The 19,995-nt window shown below is 44.9% G+C and overlaps 1 protein-coding gene across 1 annotated transcript in view; it reads right to left on the bottom strand.

The window, feature by feature from the left end:
- Nucleotides 1-12,606, bottom strand: part of SPHK1 (sphingosine kinase 1) — a 58,665-nt gene extending 46,059 nt beyond the window's left edge. Inside the window, exon 1 of the mRNA XM_084838181.1 lies at nt 12,068-12,606. Coding sequence (XP_084694307.1) covers nt 12,068-12,512 — 445 coding nt within the window. The 5' untranslated portion in view covers nt 12,513-12,606. The remainder of the gene's footprint in view (nt 1-12,067) is intronic.
- Nucleotides 12,607-19,995: the final 7,389 nt, after the last annotated feature.

The raw sequence follows: 19,995 nt of genomic DNA, 5'->3' as shown, positions 1-19,995 counted from the left end.
ACTGCATTTTGTCAAACAACTGTACAGCCTCCCCCAATCTGGTGCCTTCCAGATGTTTTGGACTACCCAGCCAATATGACCAATGGCAATGGATGATGGAAACTGTAGTGCAAAACATCTGGGGGCATCAGCGTGGGGAAAGGTATACTATAGCATGCCTTCCAAAGCACACTCATCCACAAATACCCACATTTGTGTTCTTATACTGCACATCTGGACATCATCCTATCCAGGACTGATAGAAAAGATACATGTTGGGTTGTTATTTCTGTTGTGAAGACATGACGGCATCCTTACCCTATTGCTTCCAGTTATGAACCTTCCTGTCCACCAGTACCATCACCCACTGTAGAAATGCCCCTGCTTTGCTTTCATTGTTTGTTCTTCCACCCTCTTTGGTTCCTTAATTTCAAATACTGTTTTTTTAAAGCATAATAGTCAAAATAGTGGAGAAGTGGGCCCATGGCCAGGATGGGAAGAGAAATGATGGAACACTTCTGTCTAAGACGTTTGTGGAAAGGCTGGTATGTCATTTAATAAGGCACAAGTTTTTCAGTGAGAAACGCAAAATAACCAAGTGTGACATATGGTGATGTAGTATCACCCACACCTTCGCTTTGTGCAGTTTTCAGAAAGGGGTTGACGCATGTGGTCAGTGCATTTACATATGACAGGACGTGCATGGAAAGCTTATACAGGAAAGTACTCTACTTGTGTTCACCTTCGCATCCGTTTTGGTCACATTCTCTCATACATCAAGCCTAGTGTGCTAATAGATGTTTCAGGAGGAAAACCAGACTCTTGCTCAGCCATTCCCATCTTGTGTTTAACACATCTTGCTGGCATAGGTATTAACACCCATATTGGAAAATGGTATGCATAAAACAGCGAAGGAACTTATTGACACACCAGTGCATTGCACTCTGGGATTCTATCCCAGGTATTGTCAGGGTAGGGTTGGCATACCAGATCAGTTCAAAAAAAGGGGGACACTAAATATTTTGGGCCTGATCTACAGACTTCAAAGTGAGCCGAGTGCTCTGAAAGAAGGGAGCTCCATTTTGTATGGGGCTCTAGTGTTGTAGAAAGTCCAACAGCCTTTAAAAATACTGGCTGACTCTGTAACGCATGTGTGTGTGTGTGAGTGTGTGCGAGTGTGTGCGCGCGCGCAGTGTGGGGGTGTTACTCTGCCTCCTCTGAGGGAGTATGCATATCAATTCCATATACACAAGCGCAAATTATAGGGGTTGTTTACGTGACTAACTCCTGCACAGAAACTCATCTGTTTCTGAGAAACACCCAGAAATGTTGCAGGCCAAACCCAGAAAGTTGTGTCAGGGGAGAAAGTGAAAAGCACTTGGGGTGGGGGGAGATAGCGTATGTTTCTATAGATAAAACAGAACCTATTTGGGACAGGAAGGCTTGTGCAGGCCTTCAAAAGACAAGCCACTAATGCAGGGCAGGGGGGGTGGAGGAAGCTTCTTAAAGGCCAAGCCCCCATTTCTCTCTAGGCAAAATAAATTACCAATACAGGAAGAAGCCTCTCCTGGCTCCTCCTCCCTTCATCTGTCCCATCACAAACTGGACTACAAGGCAACATTCTGAGCAGAGTGTCAGCTGTCATCACTCACAATGTCACTCTCTCTTAGCATCCTCTCTCCCTGCACTTTTCCCCCATGCTGGGAGATCTCTCACAGAAGCAGAAACAGTGGGATAATTGCACCTTAGGCAGGAGGCGAAAGGGGAGCAAGGACGAACAGAGATTGGATAGGAGTATCCAGGAGTATCTATTATCGCTGGCCAGTCTGCGAGTTTCAAGCCAACTATATTTCTGCTCCCACCTCATGGCTCAACAAAAATACAAATGTCGAGTCACCATATTGAGAACCCAGACATGTTGCTCAGAGTGACCTCAGGATTTTGAAATCCCTTCAGCCCAGCTCGGTAGTGTGTGTTTATATCACATGGTAGATCCACGGATGACTGGCAGGGCTGATGAGCAGGGTCTCTGACTAATATATTAATCACAGACTGAAATAAGTCTATATTTTAACAAAGAGTGAAGGACCCAATCTTAAAAATCCACAAGACCTTGAATTCATTTGGCTTCAGCAGTAAAGCTTTCCTACCGTTACGGAGTGTATGTATGTATGTATGTACACACACACACACACACACACACACGTGTGTAGTGAGTGTATTGGGCTTGCAGTGAAAGCCTGATTGAAATCTCCTAGTTCCCCACTGGGTTTGCAGTGTTTAGTGACTAAAGTTTAGTCCATCAATTGGTTAATTTAAATGATTCAAACGTTCTGAACTAAAGCAGCATCCCTTTATTAATTGAGGAACAGGCATTTTGTTACATGTGCAGTGTAATCCCACCCTGCCCTGCCCCAGTGGAATACTTGTGAAAAATATTGTGCTGGATTGCAAAATCCACATGACTTTTGCAGGAAAGATTAGTGATCAGGAGATTAGATGCTCTTGTTCAAGGGTCACATGTCATGCAGAATTATAAGAGGAAGTGTCAAAGTATTTTGCTAACTCTAGACAAACAGATTGTTTATATTATCTGGAAACTGCCAACACAACGCCTGCTAAATGTTACCCTAACCATATACGTAGCAGCTGCTTTTCCATGAGCAGCTTCCAGGCAGCTAGGAAAATGTTTAAGGGTGCAGTCCTACCCATATTTAGATAGAAATGAGTCCTTCAACTCCCACCATCCCCCAGCCAGCCATGCTGTCTGGGGAATGCTGGGAATTGTAGGACTTACTTCTGTCTAAACATGCATAGGCTTGCACCCTAAATGACCCAACTTCATAGGCAGGGTCCTGATCATGGAATTAGCATCATCATCACTTACTGTACAGTCACAGACCCATTAAGAATTAGCATCACACTGCAAGGGGTCACTTGAGACCCAACGTGATATAGTGGAGAGTGTGAGACTGGGACAGGAGAGACTCAGGCATGAAACTCACTGAGTGACCTTGGGCCTGTCACTATTTCCCAGTCTAGCCTACCTCATATGGTTGTTGTGAAGTTAAAATGAGGAATGAGAACCACATACCCCAGCCTGACCTCCTTGGAGGAACAGGGAAATAAAAATATAACGGACTTGCACATTCTCAAAATGGCTCACAACAACTTAAAATCAAAATAAACACAATATCCAAAAAACAAATTGCCAAATGCAAACTACCATAAAAAATAATAGAACTGGCATTCTCTGTTGCTGATATATACCCATCTTCCAACCTGACTGCTGCCACACACAGCTCAAAACTCGTCCTGCGTTGGACAGATCAGGGCAAATTTTGCCCATGTATAACTGCATAACTTAAGTGCCTCCAAGAAAAACATGAAACTATTTTATTCTGATATCATATTTTAGTGGGGAGTGGTACCGCTACTCAGGCTAAGGGGAGGGGCTTAACTATATGTAGGGAGCAGCATTGAGGTACACATGGGCCTGACCAGGTCAGGAATTCATACTCCTCTGACCAGGCCTCGCCTCACCTGAAAGGAACTCTTACTTGGGACAGTGTTCAAGCTATAGGCTACCTCCAGTATCAGAGGCAGTATGCCTAAGTTCACCAGTTGCTGGGGAACACGGGCAGATGGGTGCTGTTGCACTTGTGTCCTGCTTGTGGGTTCCCAGTCGACAGCTGGTTGGCCACCGTGCGAACAGAACGCTGGACTAGATGGACTCTTGGTCTGATCCAGCAGGGCTCTTCTTATGTTCTTACTGTGGGGACAGAGAGTGCTCACACTTTCTTGTGCTGCCCCCCCTTTCCTCCTGGCCTTAGAAAGCTACAGGAGGCCATGATTTAGGTAGGACGCAGATCTAGGCACACCACTAAGGGCCCCAATACCTTCCCCTCCCCACTCCTGTCACAGGATGAGGCTTGGTCAAGTAGAAGGCAGTCTCACGTTCCCTGACCAAGACTTCTGTCCCTCAAGAGCCACAGCTAGCCAGCTTATGCAATACTGAGCTAGGTGGGCCAATGGTCTGACTCTATGTAGCGGAAGTAGACAGCTTCAGGCCACGGCCAGTCCAAGACATTTTGCTACCTGGGGTGAAGGACAAGCTGGCGCCCACTTCCCATTCTGTGTAGAGAAGCCATCTGGATTAGCAGTTGAATCTGACTTCAGTACTGACTCTGGGATAGTGCCCCCTACTACACCTGAGGCACAGGATAGTTTAAGCGGGCCAAGACTGGTTGTGTGGCATACACAGCTCTGCCCCCCAATAGAGGGGAACAGCCAGGGAGTTCAGGGGGAACAGCCAGGAGGCTGCCATTGCTGCCCCCCAGCATTTGCTGCCTGAAGCAATGGCCCCACCCTGCTTAATGGTAGGGCCAGCCTTGCTTTGGGGGTGATTTAGCCTTCCATAGTGGTTTGCTGCTGAAATTCAGCAGCAACTGACCAGTTTGTTCACCTCTGCTGTGAATTTCACCACCACAGCAGCGGTATAGGCCGCATGCGGCTTTCGGGCCACATGTTGTCCATGTCTGCTGTATAAGGCAGCTTCCTAGGTTTCTACTTAATAACTGCAAGATAATGTACTAAGACAGCCATGGTAGTGTTGTAGCAATTTTAATGTGTGTGTGGGCCAGGGTGCCATGGGGATTCTCAGCATCAAAGTTTGCCAGCTTTTTAATTTTAGGACTCCTGAACCTTTAACAGCTGTGTAGGTAAGAAGAAATTTCAGGAGGCAACATTTGTTGTCATGTCACAGTGCCCTCCAGGCTTTGGAAACGTACACAAATGTTAAAAAGTACAGGAGTTCTAACATTAGTTAAAGTTGGTTGTCCTTCACAGTATTCCATAGCTGAATAGCATTGCAATATTTATGAAGGAAGAAGTAATTGTAGTCATCACAAAACTGGCCTGGAATAGCTCTGTGTTTTAACCGTCTCCTGACTAATGGTGGCCAGTTTTGTGAAGCGTAGCACTCCAGTTCTTTTCCCAATGTGGTAGTTTGGAAAAAGAGCAATAAAGAAGCTAGCATAGATGTACCTGATATACTTTAAGGAATGGATTTGCTGAGACAGCCAAAATAATGAATCATTGTTATAACCTTAGGAGCAATATTCATTTTGAAAAATAAATTTGACCTTTAACTGGTTTTGTGGGGTGAGTCAAAGAAAAAGTCTTTGATTATCCAAATGGCTAGACAATGATGCACATAAGAACAACCAATATTTTTTGTATGAAAACCATAACAACAGGGTTTTGATTTTGTTTTTTTAAAGAGAGTCAGAAGTAGTAGCTTGAGCATGGCTTTGCTTCCCCTGGTGTGTACACCCATTTCTAGTATCACATTGTTGTCCCTGGTCAAACAGGTTTTTGGAAAGAAGACAAAAATCTGCAAAACTGATTTACCTTGATCTTTGTGGATGAAAAGGAAAGAAAAAAGGTGCAATGCATGGTTAGAAAAAGCCCTACAACAAGTTGTAGGACTTTTACCTCCCAGCATGCTGTCTGGGGGATGCTGAGAATTGCTGAGAATTTTCTGTCTAAACCTGCATAGGATTGCCCCTTAAATCTCCTAAGTCTTGGTAAATGATTACACAGTTGTTTGGCAAACATCTGAATGCTCATGTCTACCCATTGCATCTCAGTGCTCACATGGGCTGCAATATTGTCCTCTGATCTGCTGTGGGCTAATTTTGACCACCTGTTGACATATGGAAATAGCTTCACTGGTATAAAAAAAATACATTGTAGCCAATGCTTAGGACTGTAGAGTCACTTTAGGCTGTCGCACAATGAACACTGGGAGAAACACATGCCATCGTTTGAAAGGCATTGGTTGCATGCCAGCTACACAGGCTTGCCTTGCCCAACAGGTCTGCAGCTGGGAGTCAACATAACTTACTTCACAGGCAGAAACTACGGCAGGCTGACAGTATGGAGAAACTACAGAATTGAGCAACATAACTCCCCAAGATTTCAGTTACAGTACATACACGTGGCAGTGAAGTTGCCAAGTTTGCCAATGACACCAAACTATTTATAGTGGTGAAAACAAAAAGGGATTGTGATGAGCTCCAAAAGAATCCCTCCAAGCTGGGAGAATGGGCATCTAAATGGCAAATGCGGTTCAATGTAAGCAAGGGTAAAGTGATGTACTTTGGGGCAAAAAAAACCCAAGTTCAAGTATAACCTGATGGGATCTGAGCTAGCAGCTACCAACCACGAAAGAGATCTGGGGGTTGTGGTGGACAGGTTGATGAAAATGTCAACCCAATGTGTGGCTGCTGTAAAAAAGGCAAATTCTATGTTAGGCATAATTAAGAAAGGAATTGAGAATAAAACTGCCAATATCATACTGCCCTTATACAAATCTATGGTGCGACTACACTTGGAATACTGTGGTCCCATCGAGAGCATCTGGGTTAAAATAAATGGAACAAAGAATAAAAGGAACATGGTGGTCAGACTCTACTAGCAGCCACTCAATCAAGGAGAAGACGAGGATGAAACTTTTGAAAAGCAAATAGCCAATGTTTCAAGGAAGCATGATGTAGTAGTAATGGGGGACTTCAATTTCCCCGATATTTGTTGGGAGACAAATTCTGCAAAACATGGCCCCTCCAGGAAATTCCTGACTTGTGTGGCGGATAACTTCCTCCTACAGAAAGTAGAGGAAGGAACTAGAGGATCAGCTATCCTTGACTTCATCCTAACCAACAGAGATGACTTAGTGGGTAAAGTAGCAGTTACAGGAACTCTGGGGGAAAGCGACCATGTTGTACTTGAATTCTTGGTTCTAAAGGAAGCAAAAGCCAAGTGTAGCCAAGCCCGTACTCTGGATTTTAGGAAAGCCGATTTTAATAAACTCAGAACAATGATCAGTAAGGTCCCATGGCAAGCAACTCTAACGAGAAAAGGAGTCCAAGATGGGTGGGAGTTTTTAAAAAAGGAAATTCTAAAGGCACAATTACAAACAATTCCAACAAGAAAAAAAGGTGGAAGACAATAGAAGAAGCCAATGTGGCTTCACAAAAAGCTTAGAGACAACCTGAAAACAAAAAAGCACATGTATAGGAAATGGAAGGAAGGACAAGCAACAAAGGAAGAGTACAGGCAGGTAGCACAGAATTGTAGGGATGGTGTCAGGAAAGCTAAAGCTGAGAATGAACTGAGGTTAGCGAGGGATGCTAAAAGCAACCAAAAGGCTTTCTTCAGATACATGCATAGTAAAAGACAGAGGAAAGAAATGGTGGTTCAGCTATTAAATAAGGATGGCAAAATGATAACAGATGACAAAGAAAAGGCAGAAGTGCTCAATTCCTACTTTGGCTCAGTCTTCTCCCAAAAAAGGGTCTATGAGCCCCCTGGCAAAGGCGAAGTACAGGCTGAACGGGCAGGATTGCAGCTTGAGATCGATAGGCATAAGGTCAAGGAACACCTAATTACTTTGAATGAGTTCAGATCTCCAGGGCCAGATTAACTGCATCCTAGAGTAATAAAGGAACTGGCAGAAGAACTCTCAGAACCACTGTCTATTATCTTTGAGAAAGCATGGAGGACGGGTGAAGTGCCTGATGACTGGAGGAGGGCTAATGTTGTCCTTATCTTCAAAAAGGGTAAAAAGGAGGAACCTGGGAACTACAGACCAATCAGTCTGACATCAATCCCTGGGGAAATTCTGGAGCAGATGATAAAGCAATCCATCTGTAAGCACCTTGAAAACAATGCAGTGATTACTTGAAGCCAACATGGATTTGTCAAGAACAAATCCTGCCAGATGAATCTGATCTCATTTTTTGATCAGGTAACCTCCCTTGTGGACTGTAGGAATGCTGTGGACATAGTATACCTTGACTTCAGCAAAGCTTTCGACAAAGTGCCCCATGATATCCTGATGAGCAAACTAGCTCAAAGTGGGCTAGATGAAACAACGATCCGGTGGATCCACAGTAGGCTACAGAATCGGACTCAAAGAGTGCTTATCAATGGGATCTTCTCAAACGGGAGAGGTAACGAGCGGGGTGCCACAGGGTCAGTCCTGGGCCCAGTGCTTTTCAACATTTTTATGAATGACTTGGAAGAGGAGGTGCAGGGAATGCTGATCAGATTTGTAGATGGCACAAAATTAGGTGGGATAGCTAATACTTTGGAAGACAGAAACAAAATTCAAAGTGATCTTGATAGACTGGAGTGCTGGGCAGAAAACAACAGAATGAAATTTAATAGGGATAAATGCCAAGTTCTGCACCTAGGAAAAAGAAACCAAATGCACAGTTACACGATGGGGGATACTTAGCTCAACAACACTTGGAAGGATCTTGGAATTGTTGTCGATCACAAGCTGAATATGAGCCAACCATGTGATGTGGCTGCAAAAAAGGCCAATGCTATTTGGGGCTGCATTAATAGAAGCATAGCTTCCAAAACCTGGGAAGTACTAGTTCCCCTCTACTCAGCACTGGTTAAACCTTATCTGGAGTACTGTATCAAGTTCTGGGTACTGCACTTTAAGAAGGATGCAGATAAGCCGGAGAGGGTTCAGAGGAGGGCAACGACGATGATCAGGGGACTGGAAACAAAGCCCTATGAAGACAGACAGCCCATGTAAACTAGTTGCTGGGGAACATGGGCAGGAGGGTGCTGTTGCAATTGTGTCCTGCTTGTGGGTTTCCTGTTGACAGCTTGTTGGCCACTGTGTGAACAGAATGCTGGACTAGATGGACCCTTGGTCTGATCCAATATGGCTTTTCTTATGTTCTTACAATTATGTGCTATAGACTGTCTAGCCATTCATTCCATGGTAACAGAGAACTGGGGCACTTCCACTAAGAGGCCAATTGTGTATGACAGGATTTACACTCCATTTCTGCCACACATTCCTACTCATTTAGGAAAAACACCTCTGTGCTTCTGGCATATCTGAGAAAAGGGGCCTTTCCCCCCCATTTCTCCTGGCTTCACCTCCCAAGTATCCTCTGCCTCTGTTTATTCATTTTCACCCAGACTCAGCAATGCTTATATTGGAGATATGCTGTGTGAATTTCACCCTACACAAGTGGTGAAATGGACTGGGGAGAATTCCACTGACAATGCACACAAATTAATGGTTTCACACCAGCTGACTCAGCATATTTGAGTCCGGGTTCATATCTGCTAATAGGAACGTTAAAATCCCTCTGTTACTCTCCTTTTAAACCAACTGGGGTTTAATTTAGGTTCTAGATGTAACTTGTCTTTCTTTCACAAGGCCTAGGAACAAGAAAGCTGAAGATCTTATGAAGGTTTATTTTATCAAAAGTCATACTATTTGGAGGATTCAAAGATCAGAACTGACAGCTCTGCTGAGAAAAATTCAAGGTGACATAGCCAGTTTGTTTTCCATAGTGATCGGTGCATCCAGACTTTGAACAGAAGGAAAGCTCATGCAGGAAGAAATAAGAAATGCCACGGAGAAGTTGAAACTTCAAACTGTAATTGCCTGCTGTTGGACACAAGATGTCAGACAGATGGACTTTGGGCTGATCCAGCAAGGCATAGGCAGTCCTTATGTTTTTTAAAAGACCAGTGAATTTACTTTTGGCATCATCTACCGCAACTGAGAGGGTTTTGCCCATAAAGGCTTCCCCAAAATAATTTAAAACAAATAAGTAAAATAAAATAAAATAGCTATCCACCCATAGTTTGTTCCAGAACAATCCTGGTCCAGCTCCATAATGGCTGGCATACATTAGAAAAACTGTTGGGGAGGCACAAAAGGGACAATGTGCATTTCTGAGTGGGGTGGGGAGGGTATGACCTTCGTCCAACACATCAGATTTCCGAAAAGAAAAATAATGGCATATTTTACATCCTAAACATATTTTCTCTGATTCAAGGCATATTCATTTTGATGGAGTTAACTTTAAAAACGGCATGCATGAGGTTGGAAATTTTAATTTCCAGTTTATGATTCAGCTAGGATGTATACGACAGAAGTGCCTTTCCCTCAAGTAGCCACACAAGGGTCCAGCAACAGGCGGGCAGCAAGCTGCTGGTATGGGGGGTGCTTGCCCCCCTCCCACTTTGGTGCCACCTATGTAGTTCCATTGACTTCAGTCGAACTTCTTCAGAGTGAGTCCTTTCTGATTTCCAGTTTGAGAGTTAAGCTTCAAAAGCATTAAGCTAACTGGCTAGAAGACATTATAGCTATCACAGGCAAATAAGCTACATCTGGAATCCTAAAAAGACCTGAGCCCGATCAGAGGTTATTCCATGACGTGCAAACTCAGACACTATGGGATAATCTTGGGTTAAACAACTCACAGTTAACCCAAGAACCAATCGTGGGTTAGCTGTCGGTTGTTTAACCCATAATTAACCCCCAGTTCCAGGGTTCGTACGTCACAGAATTACCTCTGATGGCATATTCAAAATGGTGGCAGCATGCAACCCTAGCAATTCATTCACCCATGATTTGCTGGTGTTCCATGTGAACTGGATCAGTTTGTCAACGACCTCAAAGTGGCAATTCTTGAACAAAGGAATTTCAAAGACAGATATCAAGGTGAAGTTGCTGAAGTACAATTCATCAAGATATTCAAGTCTATTTCCCATGGTTTGAATACAGACATAGGATTTTTTAATCACACTACATATGTTAATCGGCTCACCATTGCAATGATGTCTGTGTTATCACCCAATAATGTTTTGTGAATGGCAATTGTTCAAATAATTATCACTGTCTGTACTTTTTGCATTTCAGTTCCCTCTGACAACATAGTTCACATCTCTGCACCTCATCCCAGCATATGTATATAAATTTAACAATTTGAGATTAGCACTTCATGCATCTGATGAAGTGGACAGGGTCCATGAAAGCTTATTGCAGAATAAATGTGTTAATCTTTAAGGTGGCACAAGACTCTTTGTTGTTTTAACCCTAGTCCAGTTTACTCAAATGGAACTTCCTGTGCATCTTATGCACTTAGAAGTATGGATCCTACTGTAAGGTAGGAAGACTGCAATCCTCCCAAGCACACTTACTTGGGAATAACAGAGCAATCCTATGTGTGTTTGCTCAAAAGTAATTCCCACTGTGTTCAATGGGATTGCACTAGTTTAGGATTGCAGCCCACATCTGGATTTACTTCCAAGGGCCATGCTACAGAGGCCATTTAACATGTTGTAACATTCCTACATGAAAAACGTTAAAGTTATGCATGGGAATTAACCTACAGTGTACACATATACGTGCACATTTTGCTGCATGCACAATATTTCTGAGGCCCCATAATTGGCTACTGCTTCGCAACATGCACACACCACTAGATACATATGTGCGTGTGTGTATGTGTGATTGTCGCATGACCTGCATATTGACTCTACTGTTAACTCGTACATGGAAGTACTTTCCCTGTAGGAAGTTTGCAATATGTGAAATGGCCCTATCCTGTCTTAAGTGAAAACACGCCTGTTTCAGGCATCTGTGGCTAAGAGTCCCTCAGTGGCCCCCTGTCACCACTGCCAAATATATAGGAGAATGTCTCATAGCCAATTAACACTTTTATAGTGTTAAGCCACTGTACAGACAACTTCTATCTGCAGGAAGTGGTTTAGGGGAGGGGCTGTAGCTCAATGGCAGCTTTGCATGCAGAAGTTCCATCCCGCCACCTCTAGGTCAGGCTGGAAAAACTCCTGCCTGAAAACCTTGGAGAGCTGCTGCTGCCAGTCAGTGTCGACAATACCGGGCTAGATGGACTAATGGTCTGAATGAGTATAAGGCAGCTTCCTGTGCTCCTATGAGCTGCAGCTGTGGCTTTATCCATCCCTGGAAAAACGGAGGTCACTGTTAGGTCCATTTCACATACCGCAAACTGAGGGCAGGGTCCCGTCCCGTCCCATGCCCCCCCCCATGCCTCCTAACGTGAGGCTGCAGTCCTAAAGACACGTGCTAGGGAGTGAAGCCCATGGAACACACTGGCTTTTACTTCCGAGTAAGCATGCCTGGGAGCACACGGAGAGTCTCCAGCAGTGTGTGCTGGAGGAGTCCCGGCCATTCAGTCGCTCCCTTCGCGCCCGCGGCCGATTATCCGCATTCACTCACCTTCCAGGCTGGGGCTCCGGGGGGTTGAAAGCTCCCGGATTTTCCTAGCCCAGGACTCGGCCACTCTCCGGTTCTCTTCGGCGTCGTCGGACGCCAAGACGCAAAAAGTCTTGGCCACTCTCTGCCTGGATTCCCCGGAATCCCACCAGCCCTTCTTGAAGGGGTAGCAGAAGACGGCGAAGTAGGCGGCCGCCGGCTCCGGAGCGCCCTCGCTCTGGAAGGCGTAGCAGCCGATGCAGTCCGAGAGGCTCAGCGCCGCGACGGGGCTGCTGCCCGGGACAGCCGCGGAGTCCAGCCGGCGCATCAGCAGCTCGGCGCCGCGGGTGAGACTCAGGGCATAGTTCGGCTTCAGAGCCGGGACGAGGCAGAAGACGCCCGAGAGCAGAACTTCGTCGGAGGCCCCGCGCTGGGGGGCGCCTTCGCCGGGGTCCGCGCTCTCCTCCATCGCCGCACCCTCCCAGCGCACACGAGCCGGCGCGTGCCGAGGGCAGCTCAGCCCGAGAAGCGCCGCCGCTCCGCTGGGCTTCACAACGAGTGGCGGGGCTCGCTTTTTGACACTGACTCTTGGGCGCTTCGCGCTCTGCTGTCACCTGGAGGCCGCCCTGGGGAATGACACATCGGGCGCAAGTTCATTCACAACGCCGCAGGCGCGATTCCTTCTTTCATATTGCATAAACTTGCTAAAAAAAACAACAACAACACGGGGCCTCACGTAAAGAGCTGCTCTGCTGAGCTGCGACCTAGGAATACAGCCCCACACCTGTCGACTCGAGAAGTTCCACTTAGGGACAAAACAGGCATTGCTATCTTTGTCTATCAGCCACGTCTCTCTCTCTCTGTCCCTTATTTCATTTTTACTTTAGGGTAGGCGCAGGGCCCCAATCTGGATTGGGACTCTAGTTTGCGGGGGAGATGTAGTGCTTGTAAGATCCGGACTGGGGGCCCTGCTCCTATTCTAGAGTAAAAATGGAAACAAGAGTTAGCTACTAGACACAGATTTCAAGTAATGCCTTTTTTTGGTCCAAATTACATCCTAGTAAGCGTTCTTGTGAACTGTGGTGCTGGAGGAAAATTCTGAGAGTGCCTTGGACTGCAAGAAGATCAAACCAGTCCACCCTCCAGGAAATAAAGCCAGGCTGCTCACTTGAGGGAAGGATCTTAAAGGCAAAACCAAAGTACTTCTGTCATGAGAAGACAGGATACCCTGGAGAAGATGCTGATGCTAGGGAAAGCGGAAGGCCAAAGGAAGAGGGGCCGACCAAGGGCAAGATGGATGGATGATATTCTGGAGGTGACAGACTCGGCTTTTGGGGAGCTGGGGGTGGCGACGGCCGACAGGAAGCTCTGGCGTGGGCTGGTCCATGAAGTCACGAAGAGTCGGAAGCGACTGACCGAATAAACAACAACAAAGCAGCATTCTTGGGATTTGGGCAGACCACTCCCACCATGAGCTGAGCTGGCTGACATCTCTTCTACAGAAATATTACAGGGGCAGGAGTCAACCCCTCCTTTGTACCTGGGACACTCAAGCCTTAGGCCTGGGTGGGGAATGTGTTTCTCCCCAGATGTTGTTGGACTCCCGCTCCCATCAGCCCCAGCCAGCATGGCCAGTGGTCAGGGATGATGGAAGTTAAGAGTTTAACGACACTTGGAGGGCCCCAGTTTCTTCATCCCTGCCTTATGCCTTCACAGGAGAAATCAAAAAGGGATCTTCATGGTTTTATGTGGCTGGGAAGCTAAGCAGGGTCAGCCCTGGTTAGTACTTAGATGGGGAACCGCCTGGGGATCAGGCTTCCTGCATTGAGCAGGGGGTTGGGCTCGATGGCCTTGTAGGCCCCTTCCAACCCTATGATTCTATGATTCAAGGCTTGACAGGGTGGGCAGCAAGAGCTATCTAGGAAGGTCTCCAGCCAGGGCAAGCATACCTGTGCATGCCTATGAAAATGTATTAGCACTGGGAACACAAATCCTGTCCCAAGGGCCAGATTGAAGGGTCAGGTTATGGCAAACATTTGCCTCCATTGGCGGACACTGGCTTTGCCCAATTATAGCAAAACAAAGCGTTCCACGCACACAGCTACTTGGTCATGTGAAAGTTGTAGTCGGTTATCATGTCATACAAATGTGCAGATGGTTAGGGTTGCCACCTTATTCTGTCTGGGTGCCTGTGCATTAACAGCAGCATGACAGGCAGAAATTCAACAGGAGAAGATTTCCCCAGCATGGAGATGCAATGGTGAGAAAAGCTTCTGCACTGGATTTCTGCCCGTCTCATCACTGTTAAAGGCAAATGAAGGTGGCCACCCTTTCTGAGCCTTTGAATGTTTAACTGGAAACAAATCCCACTTAGTGGAGTGGAGCTCAGCCTTCCACTTCACACATACCATGAGCAATGTGGTTGCTCCCACACTGATCCCAGTATCTGTAAAACCTTCCACCCATCTGGGTGCCTCTGTCAGCATATTTTGCAACTGCACAACAAAGAAGAAGTGGCACACATGCATAGAATCAGGCAGGGTGGCTTTCTTCTTGGGTCAAGTCTAATAGCTGTGATATAGCAGGCAGAAATACCAAGCTAATGCAAAAATGCTCCAGATTTCTCCCCCCACCCCCCTTATCCCAATGACAGGCTATAATATATCATTATTTCAGTTTATCACTGCAGCAATGCCAGGTATGGTTGAGAGATTGTGATATGCTCAAGCACATCCTTAGCCCATGTGACTTTTTCCTGGCCTGGCTCCTGCACCTTCAGTATGATGTGCAGACATTTAGCAGGGGGAGCTTTTCCTGGTATGGGAATATGTAGTGGAGAAAGCTTCATCTCCTTAATTCCTGTATGTCTAATGCTGGATGGAAATTATGGAAGTTGCAGTTCAACACATCTAGAGAGTGCCAGGTTGGGGAAAGCTGCGGTAATGCAATCTGGATGTGACAGGTTTCTTATACAAAAAGCATTTCTGTGTCAGAATTAGTGTGTTGCATGCATGTACATGTGATCCCATCCATATGCAGTGACTGACTGCATGTTATATAGATCATGACTTGTTATGATTTACACACCCGTATTAATTCCCACATAGAAGTGCTAGATGTGCTTTTTGTTTTTTGTTTTCTTTGTCTCTTTATTTGTTTTACTGTTCTGATTACACCAAGTTTGTAATTTATTTATTTATTTATTTCATTTATATCCCGCCTTTTTTCCTCTTGCAAGGAACCCAAGGTGGCTTACATTATCCTCCTCCTCTCCATTTTATCCTCACAACAACCCTGTGAGGTAGGTTGGGCTGAGAGTCTGTGACTGGCCCAAAGTCACCCAGTGAGCTTCTGTCTTAGGGGCCAAAATGTGGGCTAGAAATTTTTTTATGATTATATACATATATGCATACATGCTTCTGCGTTAGAATTGTGTAATGTGTGACGCAGCCCTTAGGCTACAGTAATTATTTTCTCCAGTGTAGCTCAGTAAGTATGCTTAGGATCAGGTTATGAGGCCTACAGAACTATTGTAAAGGGAGTAGTTTATCGACTGTAGGCAAAGCAGAAATTAACTGGTTGACTGACAGAGGAGTAGGAATGTACGGTGGCAATCATTCAGTGATATGGAATGTGGTAGTTAAGCTAGAGAGAGAGACTGCTGCAGAATGTACTTTGGACTTCCGGACTTCCTGTTCCAGCGTAGAGAGTAATTGTCTCCTAGGTGTGACTGATTACAGTAATTTGGCAATTTACTGTAATTTTGTGCACTGTTTACCATGCAGGTAGGGTTGCCATTTTCCCTCCACCCCATGGTCCTGTGGCACACGTGCAATTGCTGACTAATCAGAAAATGACCTACCTTGCTTCATTGCAATTAGAAACAGCAGTCTAAGGTGGAGCAATGGGCTAGTGAAAATTTTAATGACAGCTACTTCCAGAGTGGTAGCCATGTTAGTGTGTTGCAGCAAAACCAACAACGAGTTGTGAGTAGGCTGAACATATTTCCTTGAGACAAAAATGGGATATTGGGATGACAAAAACGGGACGGGGTTTTTATTGCAGCGGAGAGTTCCGCTGTAATAAAAACATAGCTAACAGCCTGTTGAACCAAAATATGAGTCTGAAAAGTCCAAATCAAACTGAATGTAGGGCAGAAAGAATCTCTATGGGCGGAATGATGGTATAAATAACAGTAAGACTCACCCTCCTGGCTCCCACACGCTGAATGGGGCTTAGCGACCGCCTCTTGAATTCCCCGCCACTGCAGGCAAGCAAGGGGGCGGCGTCTGATTGTCGCCAGCTCAAAAAGCCTGGCCCTAGCTGGATAAAGTAAATGGAACTTCCTCTTTCGTCACACTAGTAGTTTTACAGCACGCATTGATTATCATAGAGCCTTATGATAAACGCGTTCGGTTTTTTACAAAAAATTAAAAATGGGACAAAATTGACATTTATATTAAAACGATGGGACGGTCGGGAAATATGAAAAGAACAGTGCTGCCCCATTTAAAACAGTACGTATGGTCAGCCTAGAAGTATCTTAAAGATTAACAGATTTATTATGTCAAAAGCTTCCATGGGCACATTTATATGAAAGATGCTGGGGTACTTTGATAGAAATAATAACTGTGTGGTGTCCAAAACTGTATGCATCTGATGAAGCAGATGCTAGTCCTCAAAAGCATAAGCCATAATAAATATGTTCACTTTGAAGATGCCACAAGACTCTTTGTTGTTTTTAGGGTAAGGAGATAAGCATTATATCTGCTAGTGCCTGCAAATCAAGCTGCTGGTAAAGACACAGGACTATGGGCCAGTAAAAAAAAATGGCAAACCTAAACACAGAAATTAAGTAGGTGCTTTCCCCAACATTTAGCAGCATGTTAGGAAAAGCTTTACTTGCTAAACTTCTGCATCTGAGCTAGCCAAAAGCACACACAAGCATCTGAGGCTGATGGAACTGCAAACAACCTATTTGCATCTCTTCTTGGCTACAGAAAGGTGTTTATTTTTTTCAATTAATAATTGACATATCTGTATTTTAGCCAACTTCTCACCTCTATAAATGTGCTTATTTTTTTAGTTTCAAAATATGCACAGTGGCACTCTAGCTTTGCTCTGTTGATCTTTCAATTAATGGATTACAAGCAGTTTAATAACAAGCCTCCTCATTGTTGCTGATCATGAGATTGTATATTGTGAAGTCTTCAACTGTTTACAGTACTATATTCTGCTTCTATCATACAACTATTCTGTTATGTATCGGGGTTAGTAATTGGATTAGTTATTGTTTTTGAACCTTGGCCGCTCCTGTAGAGTTGAGAGTAGCAACAGTGGGTGGAGCTTCTGCTAAGTCCTTCACTTCTGTGTGTGATGAGTAAAGAACAGTTATGTTTGAGGCCTGCTGATTCTTGCAGTCATTCCTACTATCTATACAACATATTCAGAGACAGATCCAAAGGCAGGGCCAGGGCCAGAAGGTTGCAAGGTTAGGCATTTGCCAGGGCTCAAGACCAGCAGAGGGCTCACCGCCCTACCAGCGTTGTCATTTTCCCTTTGCACAGATCGTTCAAAAATACTTGATGCAGCCTAAGAGGATCCTTGTTTTATATGTTCCACCTCTTCCAGGTGCTGCAGAATTTTACCCTTCTGCCGGGCTCAGCCAGAGAACAGACACCAACTTTTGTTTCAGCGGATGTTTATTACCAGAACACCGAGGTGTGATGCAGTCAAGAGTTGCCAACATGGCCCCTTGGAACAGGACCGAGAACAGTAGGCAGCTTTGGTATTTATACAATCAAGTAAACAAGGCACATGACATACGCTTTGGTCAGTATTTGGTGTGGCGCTGAGTCAAGGGGCTACAAACTTCCTTCAAAGGAAGTTTTCCGGTTTCCAAAGACAAGAGCACCCTAGGAATTGTGACTCATCCGCAGTAAGTTAATCAGCCACCGTTCTCTAGTTGCTTACATGACTCTCGGCACCTCACCAACACATTCCCATGCTAACAATGCAAGTGATACTTTTCCACTCCAGTGCCTCCTCTTGGCCAGGGCCTACTCCATCAGGGAGGCCTCTGGCCACCCATTAGGCTTTATTACCATAAGTCTCAAAACTTTTTCTTTTTTTCCTACTCACTTTCCATTTCTTTCATTATCAACAACTTCATGTTAGTAGCAGACATGGTTTGTAAAGATTTGTTAGATCTTGAGATACAACATTTGCAAATACAAACCACAAGTTGTATGAATACATATACAACTATGGGAACAATAATACCAGCAATAAGACACTTCAACAGAGACTTAACCCACTCTGAAACATTAGATGTGGTCTTTATACAGGGTGTAACTCTTATTACCCTACCATGCGATATCTACAGGGTTGAGAGGTGCATACATATCCAACATTTAGACAATGTAACATTCCTTGATGCTAAGTTTCCCATAGTTATAACATGATTCTTATCCCAACCTCCCAGTGTTCCTTTATTACCCCAAGTCCAAAATCATTAAGACATCTTCTGGTCTCACAATGAGTTGTTCACCAGCTGGTGCTAGGCTCACTGCTGGACTTTGCCAACTCTGCCAGCAGGGCAGAAACTCACTGGTTTCTCCGGAGTGGCAGGGCATTATTATGGCCCTCAGATGGCACCAAAGAACTACAAACTAGCTTTTCCAAACAAGGAGAAGTCCAAACAAGAACAATCCAAACTAGAAAAGTCCAACCAGGAGAAGTCCAAACAGGGACCAGGCGGGGCAGCTGCTCCAGCCTTCCCAATACAGGTCAGGAAGTGGATCCACCAGAATGTCCTTTCTCCTTGACCTCAGGTTGTACTTCCAGGAACCTGGTAAGTCTTGGGTACAGCCATCCACTTCTGAAGCCGTCTGCTTCTGAAGCATGGACCCACCTGGAGAGACTTTGGCACTGGACACAGCAGTGTTGGTGACTAGGATCGCCCAGCACAGGCCTTTCCACCAGGGTTGTAAGGTGATCTTCCTCTGGAAAACTTTTATGTACACCTTGTCACTTGGGCTGATACAGTGGCCTGAATCAGGTGAAGCCAGCAAGGCTTCTTTGACCCGTGAATGAAAGGCTTTAACACATTTCATCACTCCTTTGTAATACTCTAATACAGTTTTGTCGGTACAAAAAAAGTTCTTTCGCCCATGGAGGAGAGACTGGAAGCCTCATTTTCCTTGCCATGAGGATTTCATGAGGGCTCAGTCCATTAACGCTACTGGGTGTGCTCCTCATGCTCATGAGAGCTCGTGGCCGTGCATCTGACCATCTGAGCTCTAGCTCGTCACACAACTTTAACAGTTCTCTAAGATTCCATTCTGTCTCTCTACCTTCTGACTGTGGATGGTAAAGGCAGTGCAGATTCTGTTTGATTCTCAGGTCATTACACCATTCTTGCATGACTTGACCTGTACATTGACCCATTTGGAAAACATGTCAACTATCACAAGCACATATTGGTAATTACAGCATTTTGGTATCTGGATAAAATCAATCTGAATATTTATAAACGGCCCCCACAGGGGAGGATGGGCTGCTTGCTTAACCCTCATAGCTTTTTCCCTCATTGTGATCTAGGCTGATTGAGCAAGATTGGCAATATTGCTCGGCTACTGCAGCAAATCCAGGAGCATGCCAATCTTTTTAAATTGTATCTATCTCTTGTGTGAAAGAACACCCTTCTCACTTCCTGCTTTCCCAAGGTCTTTCTCTTTTAGCATCAAAATAAGTTTCTCACAGTGCAGAAGAAGCATTCCTTATCAGTTAAAAAGGACACAGCGTGAAGAACAGCTTCTGTTTGTCACAAAAAAGTATGGCCTTCACTGTATGTGAATATAGCTAAAATAACGAACTCTAAAATCATAAAAATTGCCAAATTTTTAGCAAATCGGTGTACTTGTGGTTTTAAACACTGCATTAAATACTGC

This window comes from Heloderma suspectum, chromosome 2, assembly GCF_057233095.1.
Source record: "Heloderma suspectum isolate Gila_16-S chromosome 2, 16-S_ref, whole genome shotgun sequence".
In the NCBI taxonomy this organism is placed as follows: Eukaryota; Metazoa; Chordata; class Lepidosauria; order Squamata; family Helodermatidae; genus Heloderma; species Heloderma suspectum.
The sequence above is the reverse complement of the archived record's forward strand: the minus strand, read 5'-3'. Positions and strand labels throughout refer to the sequence as shown.